The 16,701-nt window shown below is 35.7% G+C and overlaps 2 protein-coding genes across 12 annotated transcripts in view; one reads left to right on the forward strand and one right to left on the reverse strand.

The window, feature by feature from the left end:
* Positions 1–16,701, forward strand: part of OCIAD2 (OCIA domain containing 2) — a 1,147,735-nt gene that overhangs the window by 647,627 nt on the left and 483,407 nt on the right. The window lies entirely within an intron of this gene.
* Positions 1–16,701, reverse strand: part of WDFY3 (WD repeat and FYVE domain containing 3) — a 309,436-nt gene that overhangs the window by 168,269 nt on the left and 124,466 nt on the right. For 9 of the 11 annotated variants that reach the window (XM_050790042.1, XM_050790041.1, XM_050790040.1 and 6 more), the window contains 2 exons: positions 7,881–8,004; positions 2,762–2,815 (listed from right to left, as the gene is read on the reverse strand). In XM_050790042.1, coding sequence (XP_050645999.1) covers positions 2,762–2,815; positions 7,881–8,004 — 178 coding nt within the window. The remainder of the gene's footprint in view (positions 1–2,761; positions 2,816–7,880; positions 8,005–16,701) is intronic. The other 2 variants (XM_050790039.1, XM_050790037.1) reach the window with 1 other exon arrangement.

Raw genomic sequence — 16,701 nt, forward strand, 5'->3', positions numbered from 1 at the left:
GTGATTTTTTAAAATAGAGGTGCCTAATTATGAAGGACGGTAAGCTACTGGCTGTATTTGTTTTTTGGGGCAAGAGGGAGCAAATGTAGTTTCTTGAGAAAAGGAGATGATGAAAGGATTATACTAAGACTATTAATCTAGTAGTAATGTGTATGACAGACTGGAAGGCTAAGGAGAATGGTGAGAGGGAAATAAAATTAAGAGGCTTCCTAAGTAATATACACACAGGAATAACTTGAGCAGCTGACAGGAGGAAGAGAGAAACAGTGAAATACATACGACAGCCAATCATAGAACTGCAGACTTGGAAGAATCTTCAAAAGTAAATTTAGTTGATTATTTTCCTTATTAGAGAGAAAAGTAAATAGAGATGTCTCTAAATATGTACCTAATTTCATCAGCATGGTTTGCCAATTTTTATAGTAATATATGATAGGACTTAAAATTGTCAGAAAAGAAGTCCAATTTGGCAGGGTGCAGTGGCTCACACCTGTAATCCCAGCACTCTGGGAGGCCAAGGCAGGTGGATCACCTGAGGTCAGGAGTTCGAGACCAGCCTGGCCAACATGGAGAAACTCCATCTCTACTAAAAATAGAAAAATTAGGCAGGTGTGGTTTCATGAGCCTGTAATCCCAGCTACTTGGGAGGCTGAGGCAGGAGAATCGCTTGTACCCGGGAGGCGGAGGCTGCAGTGAGCCAAGATCATGCCACTGCACGCCAACCTGGGCAACATAGTGAGACTCTGTCTCAAAAAAAACAAAAAAAAGAACAGAAGGTAAGTTCAATTTGTTCAGTGGGAACTAACTGGGTAAAAAACTAATGTATACTTGGCTGGGTGTGGTGGCTCACGCCACCGAGATCAGGAGATCAAGGACATCTTGGCTACTAACACAGTGAAACTCTGTCTCTTAAAAATACAAAAAATCAGCCAGGTGTGGTGGTGGGAGCCTGTAGTCCCAGCTACTTGGGAGACTGAGGCAGGAGAATTGCTTGAACCTGGAGCCAGAGGGTGCAGTGAGCCGAGATCACATCACTGCACTCCAGCCTGGGTGACAGAGCGAGACTCCATCTCAACAACAAAACAAAACAAAAAGCTAATGTATACTTAACACACTTCATAAAGAAGTAGAAAGTAGAAAATAAGATTTAGGTTATCTTAGGTGTATTTTTTCTTTAATTTAACATAAAATAGAAGTGTTTTATTAGATAACTGAATACAAGACTTACACATGATTCTGGGCTGGGCAAAGTTTAATCTTTGTAAACTTCCATTTGAGGGTACACTATAGCAGTAAAATTTTTAAAATAGCTTCTTTTTATTGCGTCTTAACTATATATCAAGCATTGTGTTAAGTACTTGTGGGTTTAACTCATTTAATCTTTACAAAGAACCCTGTGGGTTATTTTCTACTAATATATCCCTTATAATAGTGTAAGTTGAGAAATGCAGAAGATAAATAATTTGCCTACAATCACGAAGCTAGTCAGTGAAAGAGATCTGGATAGGGCTGAGGTTGAATGATACGGGGAGATTCCAAACTCCATCGACAAAATAAACTATCTTTACATAACAAATACATTTTACTATTTTGTAAAGAATAGTATAACTGTATCACTGCAAAAAAAAAAAAAGAACTATTTTATTTTCACCTGCCAATTTCAGTATGTGTCATTCAGAATATTTCAAAGGCATCTCCCACTTTTTATTCTATTATTTTTTATTTTTTTGAGACAAGGTCTCACTCTATTGTCCAGGCTGGAGTGCACGATCACGGCTTACTGCAGCCTCAACCTCCTCAACTCAAGCAATCCTCCTGCCTCAGTCCCCCATGTAGCTGGGACTAACAGTATGCACCACCATGCATAGCCAATTAAAAAAAATTTTCTTTGTTGAGACAGAGTATCGCTATACTGCCCAGGCTGGTCTCAAACTCCTGAAGTCAAGTGATCCTCCTGTCTTGGCCTCCCAAAGTACTGTGATTACCTGTACCTGGGTGTGAGCTGCTGTGCCCAGCCTCACTTTTTATTTTAAATGAGGTAAGTGGCTTATTTTAAAAGTATATAGCATTTAGTGCTATCTTAAAAAATTATGTATACTAGCAAGACAATTAAAATAAAACCTCCATAAATCAAATGGTTTCTTAAAACTTTGAGGAAAAAATGCCCACTACTAGTCAGAAACATACTGGATCTTTTAATTTCAATATTTAACAAATACAAATATAAATGATGATTTAAGTTTTTAAGAGTTAATGAAAGAAGATATTAATAGTAACCCATCTTTAGAGTTGTCAATCATTTGATTCAAGCTTTATCTTTCACACTGCATTTCAATACATATAGTTAGAATGAAAAACACAGAAATGAGGTTAGTAAAGCCCAGGATTAGATTAAATAAGTAAAGAATGCAGACAATCTTAAATGCAATTTCTCAACCTACACTGAGAGAAAACAAACAAATTTAATTAGCATTCAAAACAATCAGAATGCAAAACATGTTAATAATAAGTGAAATACAAGTTTTCCTTTGCAAAGTCCATTTAAAGCATATGCCATTTTCAAATTTTTGCTTCATGATGATGGTGAGTTACATTAATGGTATTATTATACTTATTTCATTAATGAAGACACAAAGCCCTAAGCACCCTTACCCCCTCCAAAAAAAAATTCCACAAGTTAGTCAGAAAAACAATATTAGAATTCACAGCTTCCATGCTTTTCATTTAACAATACATAACCACAGCTTGGGAATGAAATTACCTGAAGGTGTTGTGGCTTTGAAATCCTTGGGGGACAGCAGGGCACACTGTTTTTCTGTTTAAAAAAAAAGGCTGGGTTGTCTAAGTGGGGATTCACTAAATTCCACTAATCCCACCACAAGAGTACTGGGGTCAACATCATCCAGCCTCTCCACTGCTGGATTGCCGCCCACTGGGGATTGCACTACTAGGTTTAACAGTGGCACCTAGCATGTAGCAAAAACATTAATAATAAACTGAAGATACTACATTATGCAGGTAGGAATTTTCTGCTTTGCTGATATAAATTGACCATGTGCTCTTAAACTTAAGCATTTTTAGAACTGGCTGAACTAACTAGAAGAGATGGGGAAAAATCTTAAGATACACCCGCTATACAATCTGGCTACAACATTATGTTTTTGTCAAATTAACTGAGTCACTACTTACTTCCAGCAAAAGCCACAAGGAGGCAAAGGAACAAGAAAGAATTAAGGGAGACAAGGAGACTGTGACTTGACCTAAATGTGTAACAAATCATCCATGTATCCATTTTGCAACTTGATATGCCCTAAAAGGTTTCCATTTACATTAACTTCAGACAGATGTAAACAACAGAACTGCACATAAGCTTGTTTCCTACTGAGATATCTACAGCCCATATCTCAAGTAATCTGATAAAAAAGTCTGTATCTGTGAGTGCTGATTAGGTAACACCCAAAATAACAAGTCTTCCATAGCAAATTCAGAGGGGTACTGGAAGAATAATCTTGTTCTGGTGAACAATGAACATAACCAGCCTTCAAAGGAATAACAGAAGGTTCACTTCACCTGTTTTTTGGTAGAAAAACTATGTGAATGTAAATTAAGACAAAATTCTTTTCAATGGTAACTGCCTATAAAATAAAAGGTTATATGAGGTATCTAAAGTAGTCGAACTTATAGAAGGAGAAATCAGAATGGTGGTTGGTGGCCAGGGGCTGAGAGGAGGGGGAAACGAGGAGCTGCTGTCCAATGGGTATAGTTTCAATCATGTAAGATTAAAAAAAAGTTCTAGAGATCTGCTTGCTGTACAGCATGGTACGTATAGTTAACAGTCTGTACTGTACACTTAAAAATTGGTGAAGAGGGTAGACCCCATATTGTTATTTTAACCACAATAAAAATAAGTAAATAAGAAAATAAAGATGAAATATGTAAGAGTTGGATGATTTAGGATATACTTAGGTCCTGAAAAATCTAGAACTTTTTACTAGAAAATCAATAGGTCAAAAAGTCTCCATGAATGTATTTTTGATAACAACACTGACCAAAATAATCTTCCAATGTTCTAAACAAAAAATGAAAGAAAAAAACCAAAGATTCCCATAGCCAGGGTAAGGCTGACTAAGGAGACACTCCAGAATTATGTTCTTCTCTCCTAAAAATCAGGAAAGCTGGCTCTTCTAACTCTACTTTGATTCTCAAAGCATTAAAAAAAAAAAAAAAAAAAAAAAGGGGCAGAGAAATCCTATGTCCAAAATCAGTAAAAGTTTATTGAACACCTAATTTTGTGACAAGCATTATTCTAGGTGCTAGTAATACAGGGGTGAACACAACAGACAATAAAATTAAATAAGTAAATAAAGAAAATACTTTCAAATGATAACAAAGCTATGAAGGTTAACATACAATGTGACTGAATAGATACTAATGGGTGTGGGGACAGAGGATAGAAGAACTATTTGAGACAGGGTACTCAGGAAAGATTTTTCATGAGAAGTAACACAAACTAAATTGAGTATCATAGGATTCAAAGGTTAATGAATTTCAGAAGTTTAAAACTAAAAATTATGTGAAATTACACAATATGAAAAAAATGTATCTTAAAAAATTCCTAGGTAATAAGTTGCCACCAATGAGGAAAAGTGGATGAAGAGCACATGATCCTAGGTACTATTTTTGTAACTTCCTAAGAGTCTATGATTATTTTAAACTTAAAAGTTAAAAAAAAATACTTGTGTAATTTTTACTGTAATTAACAATGAGACATCTTCTACTCTATTTAAGACATCTTTCATTACATCTAAAAAATTGCTCTATGGATGTAAAATCATAAAGGGAGTTTGGAAAATGAATCTCCAATGTAGCAAAATGTCTTTCTACAAACATGCAGATTAAGTATTTAAAAAGACAGTAACAGAGGCAAGTATAAATAAGTTTTAGGAATTTTTTCCTAATCTAGTATGTCATTCAAGAAAGAATGGGGAATACCTCATTTCATCAGCATGGGTATTTCCTTACAGGACTATGAAAATGGATGAATACATCCATTAAAATGCTTGTAAAAGGATTTTTAAAAGGTATAAACTTTTAAGAACAAGAACAGGATAAGTGAAAGCAATTAAATTTTGAATATTAAAATAGCAGCGAGATTCATGGTTACTGATTACCAAACCCTAGAATCTTGAAGTAATTCAAGAAAAGTGGAAAAGCAACCAAACTACCAAAGAACCCCTGAGAGGCTCAGGAATTGGTGGCACAAGGCACCTTTGGAAGCAGAAGGAAATAAGAACTAGACAGAGAAGCATTGGTGGAAAATATGTTCAAGAGCACTTAGACCCAAGGTCCCCACTACTATGTGGGCACTAGACAGGAGGTTTGTTTGTTCACTGAAAAGAATAAGAGAGGGAGTGTAGATTGGGGGGCACCAGGCACCATCTGGACATACAAAGGTAAAATAAAAGCTTATATACTAAACCTTGAGGGTCCCCAAACCTTTCCCCTACTTTGCTTCCAAAATGCTGAGTCAGGCATGTATCTTCCAAGCAGAGACTGGACAATTCTCTGAGTACCTGCTTAGTTTAGGAAAAACATCACCAAAAAAATAGCCTAGCAAGATCACCTTATGTTGCAGCCCACAGCTGCAAGTTTCACACACAATTAAAAAGCTTTTTAATGCTCCATTCTTATGTAAGAATAGATGGTCATGGGTGAGACATGTAAGGACATTCTCTAACAAAAAAGACAAAGATAAAAACAAATTGATTAAAAAAAACTTTTTTATTAAACCTGAAAGAAACAGATTATTTAGGGAGACAAAAATCTGAAAGAAAAAAATAAGAAACCTCAGAAAGATGAGAAGAAAATATACCCCAAAAATAACAGAAACCAGTAAGAAAGAACACTTAGAAATAAAAAATATTTTTTAAAATGAGAAAAATATAATGTCACAAAGGAAAAAAAAAAACCTCTACAGAAGAGATAGATGATAAAATTGAGGAGTTCTCTCAGCAAGTAGTCAAAAAACAAAGAGAAAATGAGAGGAAAGATAAGAAAATGAGAGGAATATTCTAAGAGGGTCATCTGACTAGAAGGAGAAAACAGAGGGGAGGATATTATTAAACAATTCATGAAACTTTGCCCAAATTAAAGGATATGAATAACCAGACTGAAAGAGTCCAATGAGTACCCAGCACATGTATAAAAATAGGTCTACCACAAGGCATGTTATTATGAAATTTTAGAAAAGCAGGGACAAAGAGAGGATCCTAAAAGCTTCTAGAAAAAAAAAAAATAGGTCAGAGGAAAAAAAAATCAAGAATATACGTAGCTTTTGATTTCTCAGTAACAATGTAAGAACTTAAATTATAAAAGAAAAATTTTAAAATTCTGAGACAAAATGATTTCCCACATAGAACCTGATACTTACTTAAAGAGGACTGATAATAATGCAGCTGCAAGATTTTTCCAAAATGACCCTGAGTGCTCATCCTGGGCTGCATGGAAGGGCAGAGCTAAGACACTCATCACTGACCATCTCAACCCATCGTCAACTTTCCCAGGCAACTGGTAGCTTCTAATCTCCGCTAAGAGGACCTCCTGGATTACATAGCTAGCATTCTCAAACAACTCCTATAAATATCTAACAAGTATTCAATGGCCTAAGTCATAGGCAGTTTAAATGTCTCTTCACTAACAAGATTACTCTTGAGTTTGTCCTCTAGGAATGGAGAACAATGGGGGACAGAGAGGAGGAGAGGAAAGTGTCTCTCCATTTAAACGTAAACCACAGCTGCGTTTCAGCGCATCTCCCCAGCACAAGTATCTGTGAGATCACGAGAGTGGTAGATATGTGTCTTCTTTTCTCTTATTGACCGTTGGTTTTGTATTAAATAAGTTTCCTTTTCTATAATAATCATGCTGTATGATGTAACGGAATTTGTTCTAAGTCCTGGCAGCTGAAAGGTTGTCAGGTGAGAGAAAAGAATCCAGTTTTTACAGCAATAGTCAAAAAATGTTTAACTCATGGTATGTCTAAAACAACAAGCAGAACAAAACCCTGATAACTCCCCTGCATCCTTTTTTACGAAGCTGCTGGAAAAGATGCACTACCAAAATCAGGGATTCAGGAAAAAGAATCCATCCAAAAGAAATGAAAAGGCATCTCAGGACAATGTGAATAGTGATGTTAAAATGGCAGCTGTGCAGCTGGCCTAGAGAGGAACTACTACAGATGACAGAGAACCCTAAGTAGCTTATGGTCTACGGCGAAGATCAAGACACATGCACAATGACCACCCAGGAGGTTGAGAAGAAAAACAGTAGTTCAGAAGAGAAAAAATGTTTCTTTGCCTAAAGAAATCAAAAAGCATTTCATCAAGGAAGCATGACTTAATCATGCTGACATTTAGACATACTGAAATGAGGAAAAGATTCTCCTTCCTCAGTGAAGCATTCTAAGAAAATGATTAAAATAAGAGAATAAACATGTTTGAAGATTACAGACAGCAGGATTTGGTTGAAATACAGAAAACAAGCAATAGAAGCAGTGTATGCTTTAAAAAAAAAAAAAGACCAGATGATAGCTTGGCCTTAAATTTCATGCTGAGGAATTTGTATTTTGTTCAAAGGGAAACAGAGAGTATTTTAAAGCGGTAGTGGTCCAGGCAGAGTAGCCTTGAGTAGAACTACTCGAGAGTTGAAGATGCTGAAACCAGGAAAAGAATGTGACTCTAAGAAAGGGAAAGGGAATGGGTAAATGAACTTAATACTCAATGTGCTGAGAACAAGGTCTGTTTTCCATTTAATTTTAATGGGACTTTTACAGAACTGTCTGTTCATTCAAACAAATCAGTTTTTGCTGGCTACTGTAAAAATACCTGTGGATTTGTTTGATGCTCTCCTTCGAATTTCTGTCACCATTAGTCGTGAGACTTGTGTTGTGAACTGCAGAAGATCAGAAAATTTTTCTGTCATTGTATTCGGCGGAGCATTTCCAAAAACCTGTAGATAAGAAAAGATATAGTTAACGAAGCACTGACACATTTTTCTTTTATTTTGTGAATTCTGAAGTGTAGTATGACTTGAAAATCAAGTCCAGAAAAGTCTACCTACACAGTTACTTTGAATCTTAATACGTTGGAAACACAACTTTCAATAAATCACGTATCTAGCCACATTTCCTTTTACATATAAGTTTGCTCAAGAAATGATTAAATAAATGAAATCTATTTATTTTAGACATTATTGATAAAATTTGAATCAATCTCACTAAAAACGTTAGAAATTGTAACATGTTTCTTTTTTTTTTTTTGAGACGGAGTCTCACTCTGTTGACTAGGCTGGAGTGCAGTGGCACGATTTTGGCTCACTGCAACCTCCGCCTCCTGGGTTCAAGTGATTCTCCTGCCTCAGCCTCCCAAGTAGCTGGGACTACAGGCGCATGCCACCATGTCCGGCTAATTTTTGTATTTTTAGTAGAGACAGGTTTCACCATCTTGGCCAGGCTAGTCTTGAATCCCTGACCTCTGGTGATCCGCCTGCCTCAGCCTCTCAAAGGCTGGGATTACAGGCATGAGCCACTGCGTCCGGCCAACATTTTTCTGACGAAATCTAATTTGAGAATTTAGAGAAAAGTTATAAAGGATCTTTGATGGAGTACAGGCATATTGGATGGTGAAAAGCAGCTCCACTGCTAAATCCCAGGCTGACTTCGGAATTCACTAAACTCATTTCATATCTCAGAATTTCTACATTCTAATCACAATAATTTACAAAATAAGACTGTTACAAAAAAACTAGAAAAAAGAAAATAAATAGGAAGGTCATGAAATAAACTTGTTTTTACACAAATTTTAATATAAATGAGCTTTAGAATAAATAAGTCTTATTATCTTTTTTTTTTTTTTTGACAACTGGGTCTTGCTATATTGCCCAGACAGGTCTTAAATTCCTGGGCTCAAGCTATCCTCATGCCTCTGCCTCCCTAAGTGCTGGGATTACAGGTGTGAGCCACTGTATTCTGTCCACAATAAATAATTTTTAAAAGTAAACGGGTATGGGTTCAGCAAAGAGAATTTGAGAAAATGAAACCTGGACAGACCATCATAAGAAAAGAAGTGGTATTTTAATGGGTAAATAACTAGATGTATCCTGAGGTATTATTTTAAAGAATATTCTTTATAGCTGAAAGGAAATTCTCTATATTCTAAGTCTATTATAGCATCTCTCCCTTTTAACACTCATTACACAGTATTTTATATAATTATTACCTATTGAAATGTCACTACAAAAGGAGAAAACATAATTTACTCATCTTCATATTCTCCCAAGCCAGCACTCTGCCTTTTATAGTAATGTTCCCTAAATATGGTTGTTTATTTATATGTTGACTGCCCTCACAACCAAATTCTAGAGAATATTCAAGGAGCACTGAAGGAGAACATGAGAACATAAACTAAAATTAAGAAGGAAAACAAAACAAACAAGCAAATAAAAGACCCAGCTAGGGAGATGGATTGGAAAAGAAAACTAAATAAAAATCTAAGACCAGAAAGACCTCTATATTTTCCATGTATTGGTTACAAATTTTGGCTCAAAGATACAGAAGAGAAAACCTGATCAATCACATCATTTGCAATGTCCTTAGCATGAAAAATATATATATTTAAGGAAGTACTTGTATTCCTCATATTACACTAGTCCCCCTTATCTGTGAGAAGTAAGTTCTAAGACCGCAGTGGATGTCTGAAACCATGGATAGTACCAAACCCCATAAACACTATATTTTTTACCACAATACATACCTGTGATAAAGTTTAAGTAATAAATTAGGCACAGTAAGAGCCTGGCAACAATAATTAATAACAAAGTAAAAAAATTGTAACAATATACTATTCGCAATTGCACAAATACAAGATTCCTTCTTATTACAGATCTCAGAAACCTCAGCACACAGTTTTTGGTCTTTCCTTACTAAGTCAAGAACTTATACCTTTTCACTTAAAGGAAAGACTTCTCTCTGGCATACCCAAGTTACCATCCCCATAACTTTTGCACTTTGGGGCCATTATTAAGAAAAATAGAGCTTCTTGAAAACAAGCAGCTTGATACCAGAACAGTAGGTCTCATAACTGAGGCTGCCACTAAGTGACTATTGGGCAGGTGGCCCATACATCATGGATACACTGGACAAAGGAATAATTCACATCCGGGGAGGGATGGAGCTGAATGGTGTCAGATTTCAAACTCGTGAATTGTTTGTTTCTGTAATTTTCCACTTAATATTTTTAGACCACAGATGACCGAAACTATGAAAAGCAAAGCCCTGAGTAAGGAGGGATTACTGCATAATATAAACGATTCCTTCCACATATCCCAATAAAAGGATATAACAAACAATGTGATATCCTTCTAATAGAAAATGTGTTTCTTACACGTTTCTTATAACCTCCCTCAAATTGAGTTGAAAACACTAAAACAATAAATCAATTCTACAAGGGTATCCTTTTATCCAAACACCTAGTCTGTTCAATAATTTGACAAATGAGTAATTTGTAAAAATCTCAAAAAATAAACTGTACTTTTCAATACTTCCTCAACAAACACATTTTTTTCTGCTGAGATTTTGATAAATGTTGTGTGCTTAGAATTAACCTGTGTCACTTGTTAAATAATCTATGTTACCTGTTAAATAACCCTCCCCTGCCTTTTTTTTTTTTTTTTTTTTTTTTTTTTTTTTGAGATAGGGTCTTACTCTCTCATTCAGGCTGGAGTGCAGTGGTGCAATCATGGTTTACTGTTAGCTCAATCTCCTGAGCTCAGGTGATCCTCCCACCTCAGCCTTCTGAGTAGCTGTGATTACAGGTGCCCGCCACCACACCCAGCTGATTTTTCTATTTTTTATAGAGATAGGAATTTTGCCATTTGTACAGGCTGGTCTTGAACTCCTGGGCTCAAGTGATCTGCCCACAATGGCCTCCCAGAGTGCTGGGAATACAGGCATGAGTCACTGCGCCCGGCCAGAAACCTCTATTCTTTAACAAACTGGAGACTGATAAAAATTGAGAAGCCTAATAAAGACACATGTTTGAATAGCCACTCCACCTGTGCTCAGAGATGAGTACATAGCCTTTTGTTATTGTTGTTGTTGAGACAGACTTTTTGCTCTTGTTGCCCAGGCTGGAGTGGTACAATGGCACATTTTCGGCTCACTGCACTGTCTGCCTCCTGGGTTCAAGTGATTCTCCTGCCTCAGCCTCCTGAGTAGCTGGGATTACAGGCACCCACCACCACTCCTGGCTAATTTTTTTTGTATTTTTAGTAGAGATGAGGTTTCACCATGTTGGCCAGACTGGTCTCAACCTCCTGGCCTCAGGTGATCCGCTCATCTCGGCCTCCCAAAGTGCTGGGATTACAGATGTGAGCCAACTCTCCGGCTGAGTACATAGCTTTTTAATGGAGGTATTTATAATATTCCTATTACTCAGAGTGTATCAATGTATATTTTGCTCCTAAGAATAGTATGAGGTATTTTATTGCTAAGAGTTATTAGGACAACTAAACAGAAGCAATAGTTCATTTCTTGAACAGTTGTAAGATACGATTATTCAACCAATCTTCATGCTGGGTAAATAATATGCTGTTGAAAATGCCAGTAACTTTTTACACAAATCCTGATGTTTACTGCTTTATTTCCTCTAATAAATTTTCTCACAAGTAAATAAAACTGGCTTGAATTTACCAACTCAAAATCAGTACTACAGAAAAAGACTATGTCATATTTGCTAATCTGAAATGAACAAGCATTGCTTCTTAAATAAGGTTTATTCGGTTTATTCAGTCACAAATATTTATTGGCTTCCTAGTATATATGCCAGGCAATGTTAGAAGAGTACTGAATATAAAGGCAAATAAAACAATATGATTTCTGTGCTCATGAAACACAGGACATTTTAGCACAGAAGACCAATGGTAAATAAGTTGATTTTAAACTTAAAATTATTTAAAGATAGTATCATGAAGAAAGTAAAACAGGGTGGCTGAAAGAGAATGCCTGGGGTGGGAAGAAGGTTGTCAGGAAAGTTCTCTCTGAAGAAGTGACACTGCTGCCAAAGGATGATACTGACTACTGAGGAAAAGTTACAAGCCAAAGAGACAAGGAAAGAGGGCTGCAGTCAGTGAGATCAGAGCTGTGCAAAGACCTTAAAGTAAGACTGATTTTGGGGTATAGAGTAATGAAAAGGAGGCAGATAAAGCTGGGGCATTTTGTCTAAGAGGAAAAATGGTACAAGATAAGATTGGAGGGATAGAGGAACTAAAGCATGAATCTGACATTGCAGATAATACTGAATGGATAAGGTAGCAAAGAAAACAGTGTAGTTTTTGTGATTGACTTAAAAAATTAAATCTAAAAGTATTAGGTATGTTTTCACTACTTTCAATAAGTAGTGGTATTTCTTGAAACTATACAATGCTTCCATCATTTACATAAATGTTTGCCAAAGAGGATGCAGCATGAAGCTGGGTGTCAGAAGGTGTGCTCACTCTCAGGGAGTACTGACTACTTGTCAAATTTTTCTGGTTCTAGGTCAGGTACAGTGGCTCACGCCTTAATCCCAGAACTTTGGCGGGCTGAGGTGGGTAGATCACCTGAGGTCAGGAGTTGAGACCAGCCTGGCCAACATGGTAAAACCCCATGACAACTAAAAATATAAAAATTAGCTGAGTGTGGTGGCACATGCCTACAATACCAGCCACTTGGGAGGCTGAGGCATGAGAACTGCTTGAACCTGGGAGGCATAGGTTGCAGTGAGCAAAGATGGCACCACTGCACTCCAGCCTGGGCAACAACAGAGCCAGACTTGGTCTCAAACAAACAACGACAAAAAATTTCTGGTTCTGCAGAGGAAGAAAGTTGGGCAAGAGAACAGGTAACACATTCAACTCAAAAGGGCTGATTCTAGAATAGATACGTAAAATTCATAACAGATTAAAAAAAAAACAGTACTGAAGAACAAAAATGCCTTCTTGCAAATTCACTAGAAATAACAACAACTACCATATAATACCCATTTAAAATCTGCCTAGCACTATTCAAGAATTTGGTGTCATTTAAGTCTCATAAAATTCTACAGAATAGGTTCTACTAGTAGCCTCATTTTACAGTTAAGAAATTAAGAGTTAGAGAAGTTAACTTAAAACAGGAGGTAATCCAGACAGAATTTAAAACTACATCTATCTGATTTCAAGCCAGGCTCTTAATCACTCAGCACTATATTTTTCTCAAACTGTGCATGAACCCTAGCACTGTAACTTTGCATAGTGTTCATCTTTACAGAAAAATAGCAAGGTTTGACTTATTTTTAAAAGAATCATTTTTAGTATCCACCTAAATAGATTTCAGAAGATTTCCTGGCACCTCTTCAACCAAACATTTTTGGCACTCAGGGAAAACAAATTAATGATGTTGTCTAATGGCATTCAAAAAGGCTCAATATATACTTGTTACTGAATGGTGCTATTCAATAAAAATATATTAAATATGACTAATAAAGGAGAGGTTGGAATGTTTACAAAATTTTTTTAAATGGAGGCTTTTGTTTCCTAAATATGTGTTACATCTAAAGTTAAGTCAGACTATTGGCCATCATTAGTCCTAAAATAATTTGCTATAAATAACAATGTTAAAAAACTAACAATGAAGATGTAATTGCTTTATTTCATATGGTAAATCAGTTAAGATTTCTTATCAATTAATATAAATGATTAAGGAAAGATTTATCTTATGCTCTTTTTGGTTCTAAGAAGGACCATCAGATGAGAGTCTGAGAAGAACAGAATGCCTAACTCAGTCCCGTCCTCTCCTTTTGAGCTCTGCCTGCCTCATAAGAATATGCATTCTCATCTGCTCTGGCTGTGGCCTGTGACTGTCCAGTTCTGCCAGTGACTGGGTAAGTAAACATGACTATTTCAGGGCTGAATTCAGCGAGTCCTTTATTGCACAGACCCAAGCCACATTCTCCAGTATCAACTGTATTGGTATTACATAATAAGTAATAAAGCTGCAAGAAAATAATTCATCTGTCTGCCTTCTGATCTCTCTCTTATTTGGTTCTAAGTTTGGGTGACCTCTCTCTTAAGCCAACAAATTTAAAAGTAATGATAATTTGTAAGGGATTTAAAAAGGACACTGTATTACATTTACATGCTTCTCAAATATAAATTGGAATTAAGTTAAAAAATAAGGAGAGTTTCTTACAGAAGATCTAATTGGTAAACATTACATTTTAAAAATATACAACAAAATATAACAAATACTACAGTAACAGTGGCAGTTATGAATTTTTAGACAACTAAAATGTTACTCATTTTGACAAGTTTAAACCAAATGTTTTCTTTTGTCAGCTTTTGTTCTGGGACTAAAGGTTAATTATTTTTAAGAATGCTGAATAAATATTATTCTGCTATTTTCAGACTTCACTATAATCTTTCAGTTTGAGCAAATCAGTAAGAGGGAAGATAACAGCAGCCTCCTTGTAGGACTGTAATGAAGAAAACAGGAGGCATTTTGAGAACCCAGCATGAGACCTGGCCCAGAAAAAAGACTCAATACATGTCATTTCCCAACCCATGTCTCTCAAAGGCAAAAATGATACACTGAAATAACACTATTAAGCATACTTTAAAAACTAGTCTGTAGCTAGTTGTCCATGTCTAACTAGTCTGTAGCTAGGTGTCCATGTCTATTTTAGCTTGTTCACCATTTAGCTCTAATCAAGCAAAGTCTCACAATCAACACCTCAATCCCTTTTTAGAAATCATGGTAAGAACTGGTTGGCTCTAGCGACATACTGAGCTACTCACTCACCACAGGTATTTCTCACTAGTGGAGAATGTTCAAGCACAAATGGCCAAATGTTAAATAGATATGGCTACATATTTCTAAATTTTTCTAAATTTAATGGAAATGGTGTCTAAGAACAATTCTAGTTTATTAATTATATCCAATGAATAAGAATTTTTTTTAAAACATTTTTCAAATTAGTCACAACAGTACAGATATAACTTTCTATCTTTTCATTAGTTAAGAGTTTACTGAATCTTTGTGATATTCAAATCACTCATTATATTAGAGGTTTAAAGCATTGCATACACATATGTTTCTAATCAACCAATTAAAAACTTTTGAGAGAATTTGTTAATAGTTAATGAGACTTACAATAACATAGGACGTAAGACAACTAAGTCAAACATTATAAATAGATAGAGAATAATTATTAAAGCATCTCATATCTCCTTATTAAAAAAACAAATATTCCTAAGATTCTTCTAGTCTAGTAGACTGTGGAAGCCTAACTGATGAAATACATGGGATACATACATATGTAGGATATTACTTAATAATTCATGTTAACAGCCAAGAACAATTCCCTTAACTGCTCTAAACATTCTTATTACCTTGTAAACATTCCTAAGTCTGAGAGAAGGAAATTACCTCAAACTACTCAGTAACCAACAGCACATCATGACATTAAAGTAAAACAAAAATAAGATTTAAAAACAAAACAAACTTCCGGGTAATAAAAATTAACTTCCCGGTAATAAAAATTAGTAACTTCCCTGAATAGCGCTTAAAACAATAGCTTGCCATAGTTCTCCCTCCCATTTCTAAAAGAGCTATTTTAAACCTTTCCCCACCTCTTCTCACGTTCCTACTCTACCATCTCCTCCCTCTATCATTCTTGGCAGATAATCTATCCTATTATTTCATAAGCAAGGAAATGTACATTCTCTAAATGCATTAATGTTTCTATCCTCTTCCTGTTGTATCCAACACAAGCTCATGGGTGATATGTGAACTAACCTTCCTTGCACTCTTGCCCTTCTGCCTTACCAGCATATAAAAACCTCAATCTCAATAAATCAGGTATTGCTTTCTCTACTTTTTCACACAGGCCAGTACAGATAAGGTCTAGTATAAATTTATCATCTCCAACCTTCACTGAGCTGACAATACTAATCAATTCTTTTATTGCCCCCTTTCAACTCTTTCTCACTCATTCCCTTTCACTAGTATTCCCAACAACAAAAATAATAATATTCATGTAATAAAAACAATAATAGATACAATAATAATAATAATAATAGGCACACATTTCTTGGGACACACTTATTAAGTGCTGTAAGTATGTTATCTGCATTTTACTCTCACGACAACCCAATAAGGTTGACATTATTATTTTACGGCCCAGAAATCGAAGGTAACTGTTCCTCCCCAGTGCATTAGACAACTAGAAGTCTAGTTCCTTAAGAGGAAGAAGAGAGATATCACCGCAAATCAAAGACAAGAACACTGATATGTAAACACTGGAGATTAAGTGATAGTCTATCTACTGAACATGAGACATATTAAAACAATAAATAAATAAAATAGTAATAATAAAACAAGAAAGAATTCAAGGAAATTAAAACTGGGATAGTAATAGCACAACACTACTCTAAAAGAGCTAACGTTTGATTGACAGAGGTCCAGAAAAGGGGGAACATACAAGATACAGGGGAGAATATTCTCAAAGAAATCTTTCAGAATATTTACCCAGACTGAACAATACAAGTTTTCAGATTAAGAAGGCTTAAGCTGAAGCCACAAAAAATTTCAAAATAACGAGAAAAGGAAGAGCCTAGAAAATTTCATACAGA

Source organism: Macaca thibetana, chromosome 5 (assembly GCF_024542745.1).
Source record: "Macaca thibetana thibetana isolate TM-01 chromosome 5, ASM2454274v1, whole genome shotgun sequence".
In the NCBI taxonomy this organism is placed as follows: domain Eukaryota; kingdom Metazoa; phylum Chordata; class Mammalia; order Primates; family Cercopithecidae; genus Macaca; species Macaca thibetana.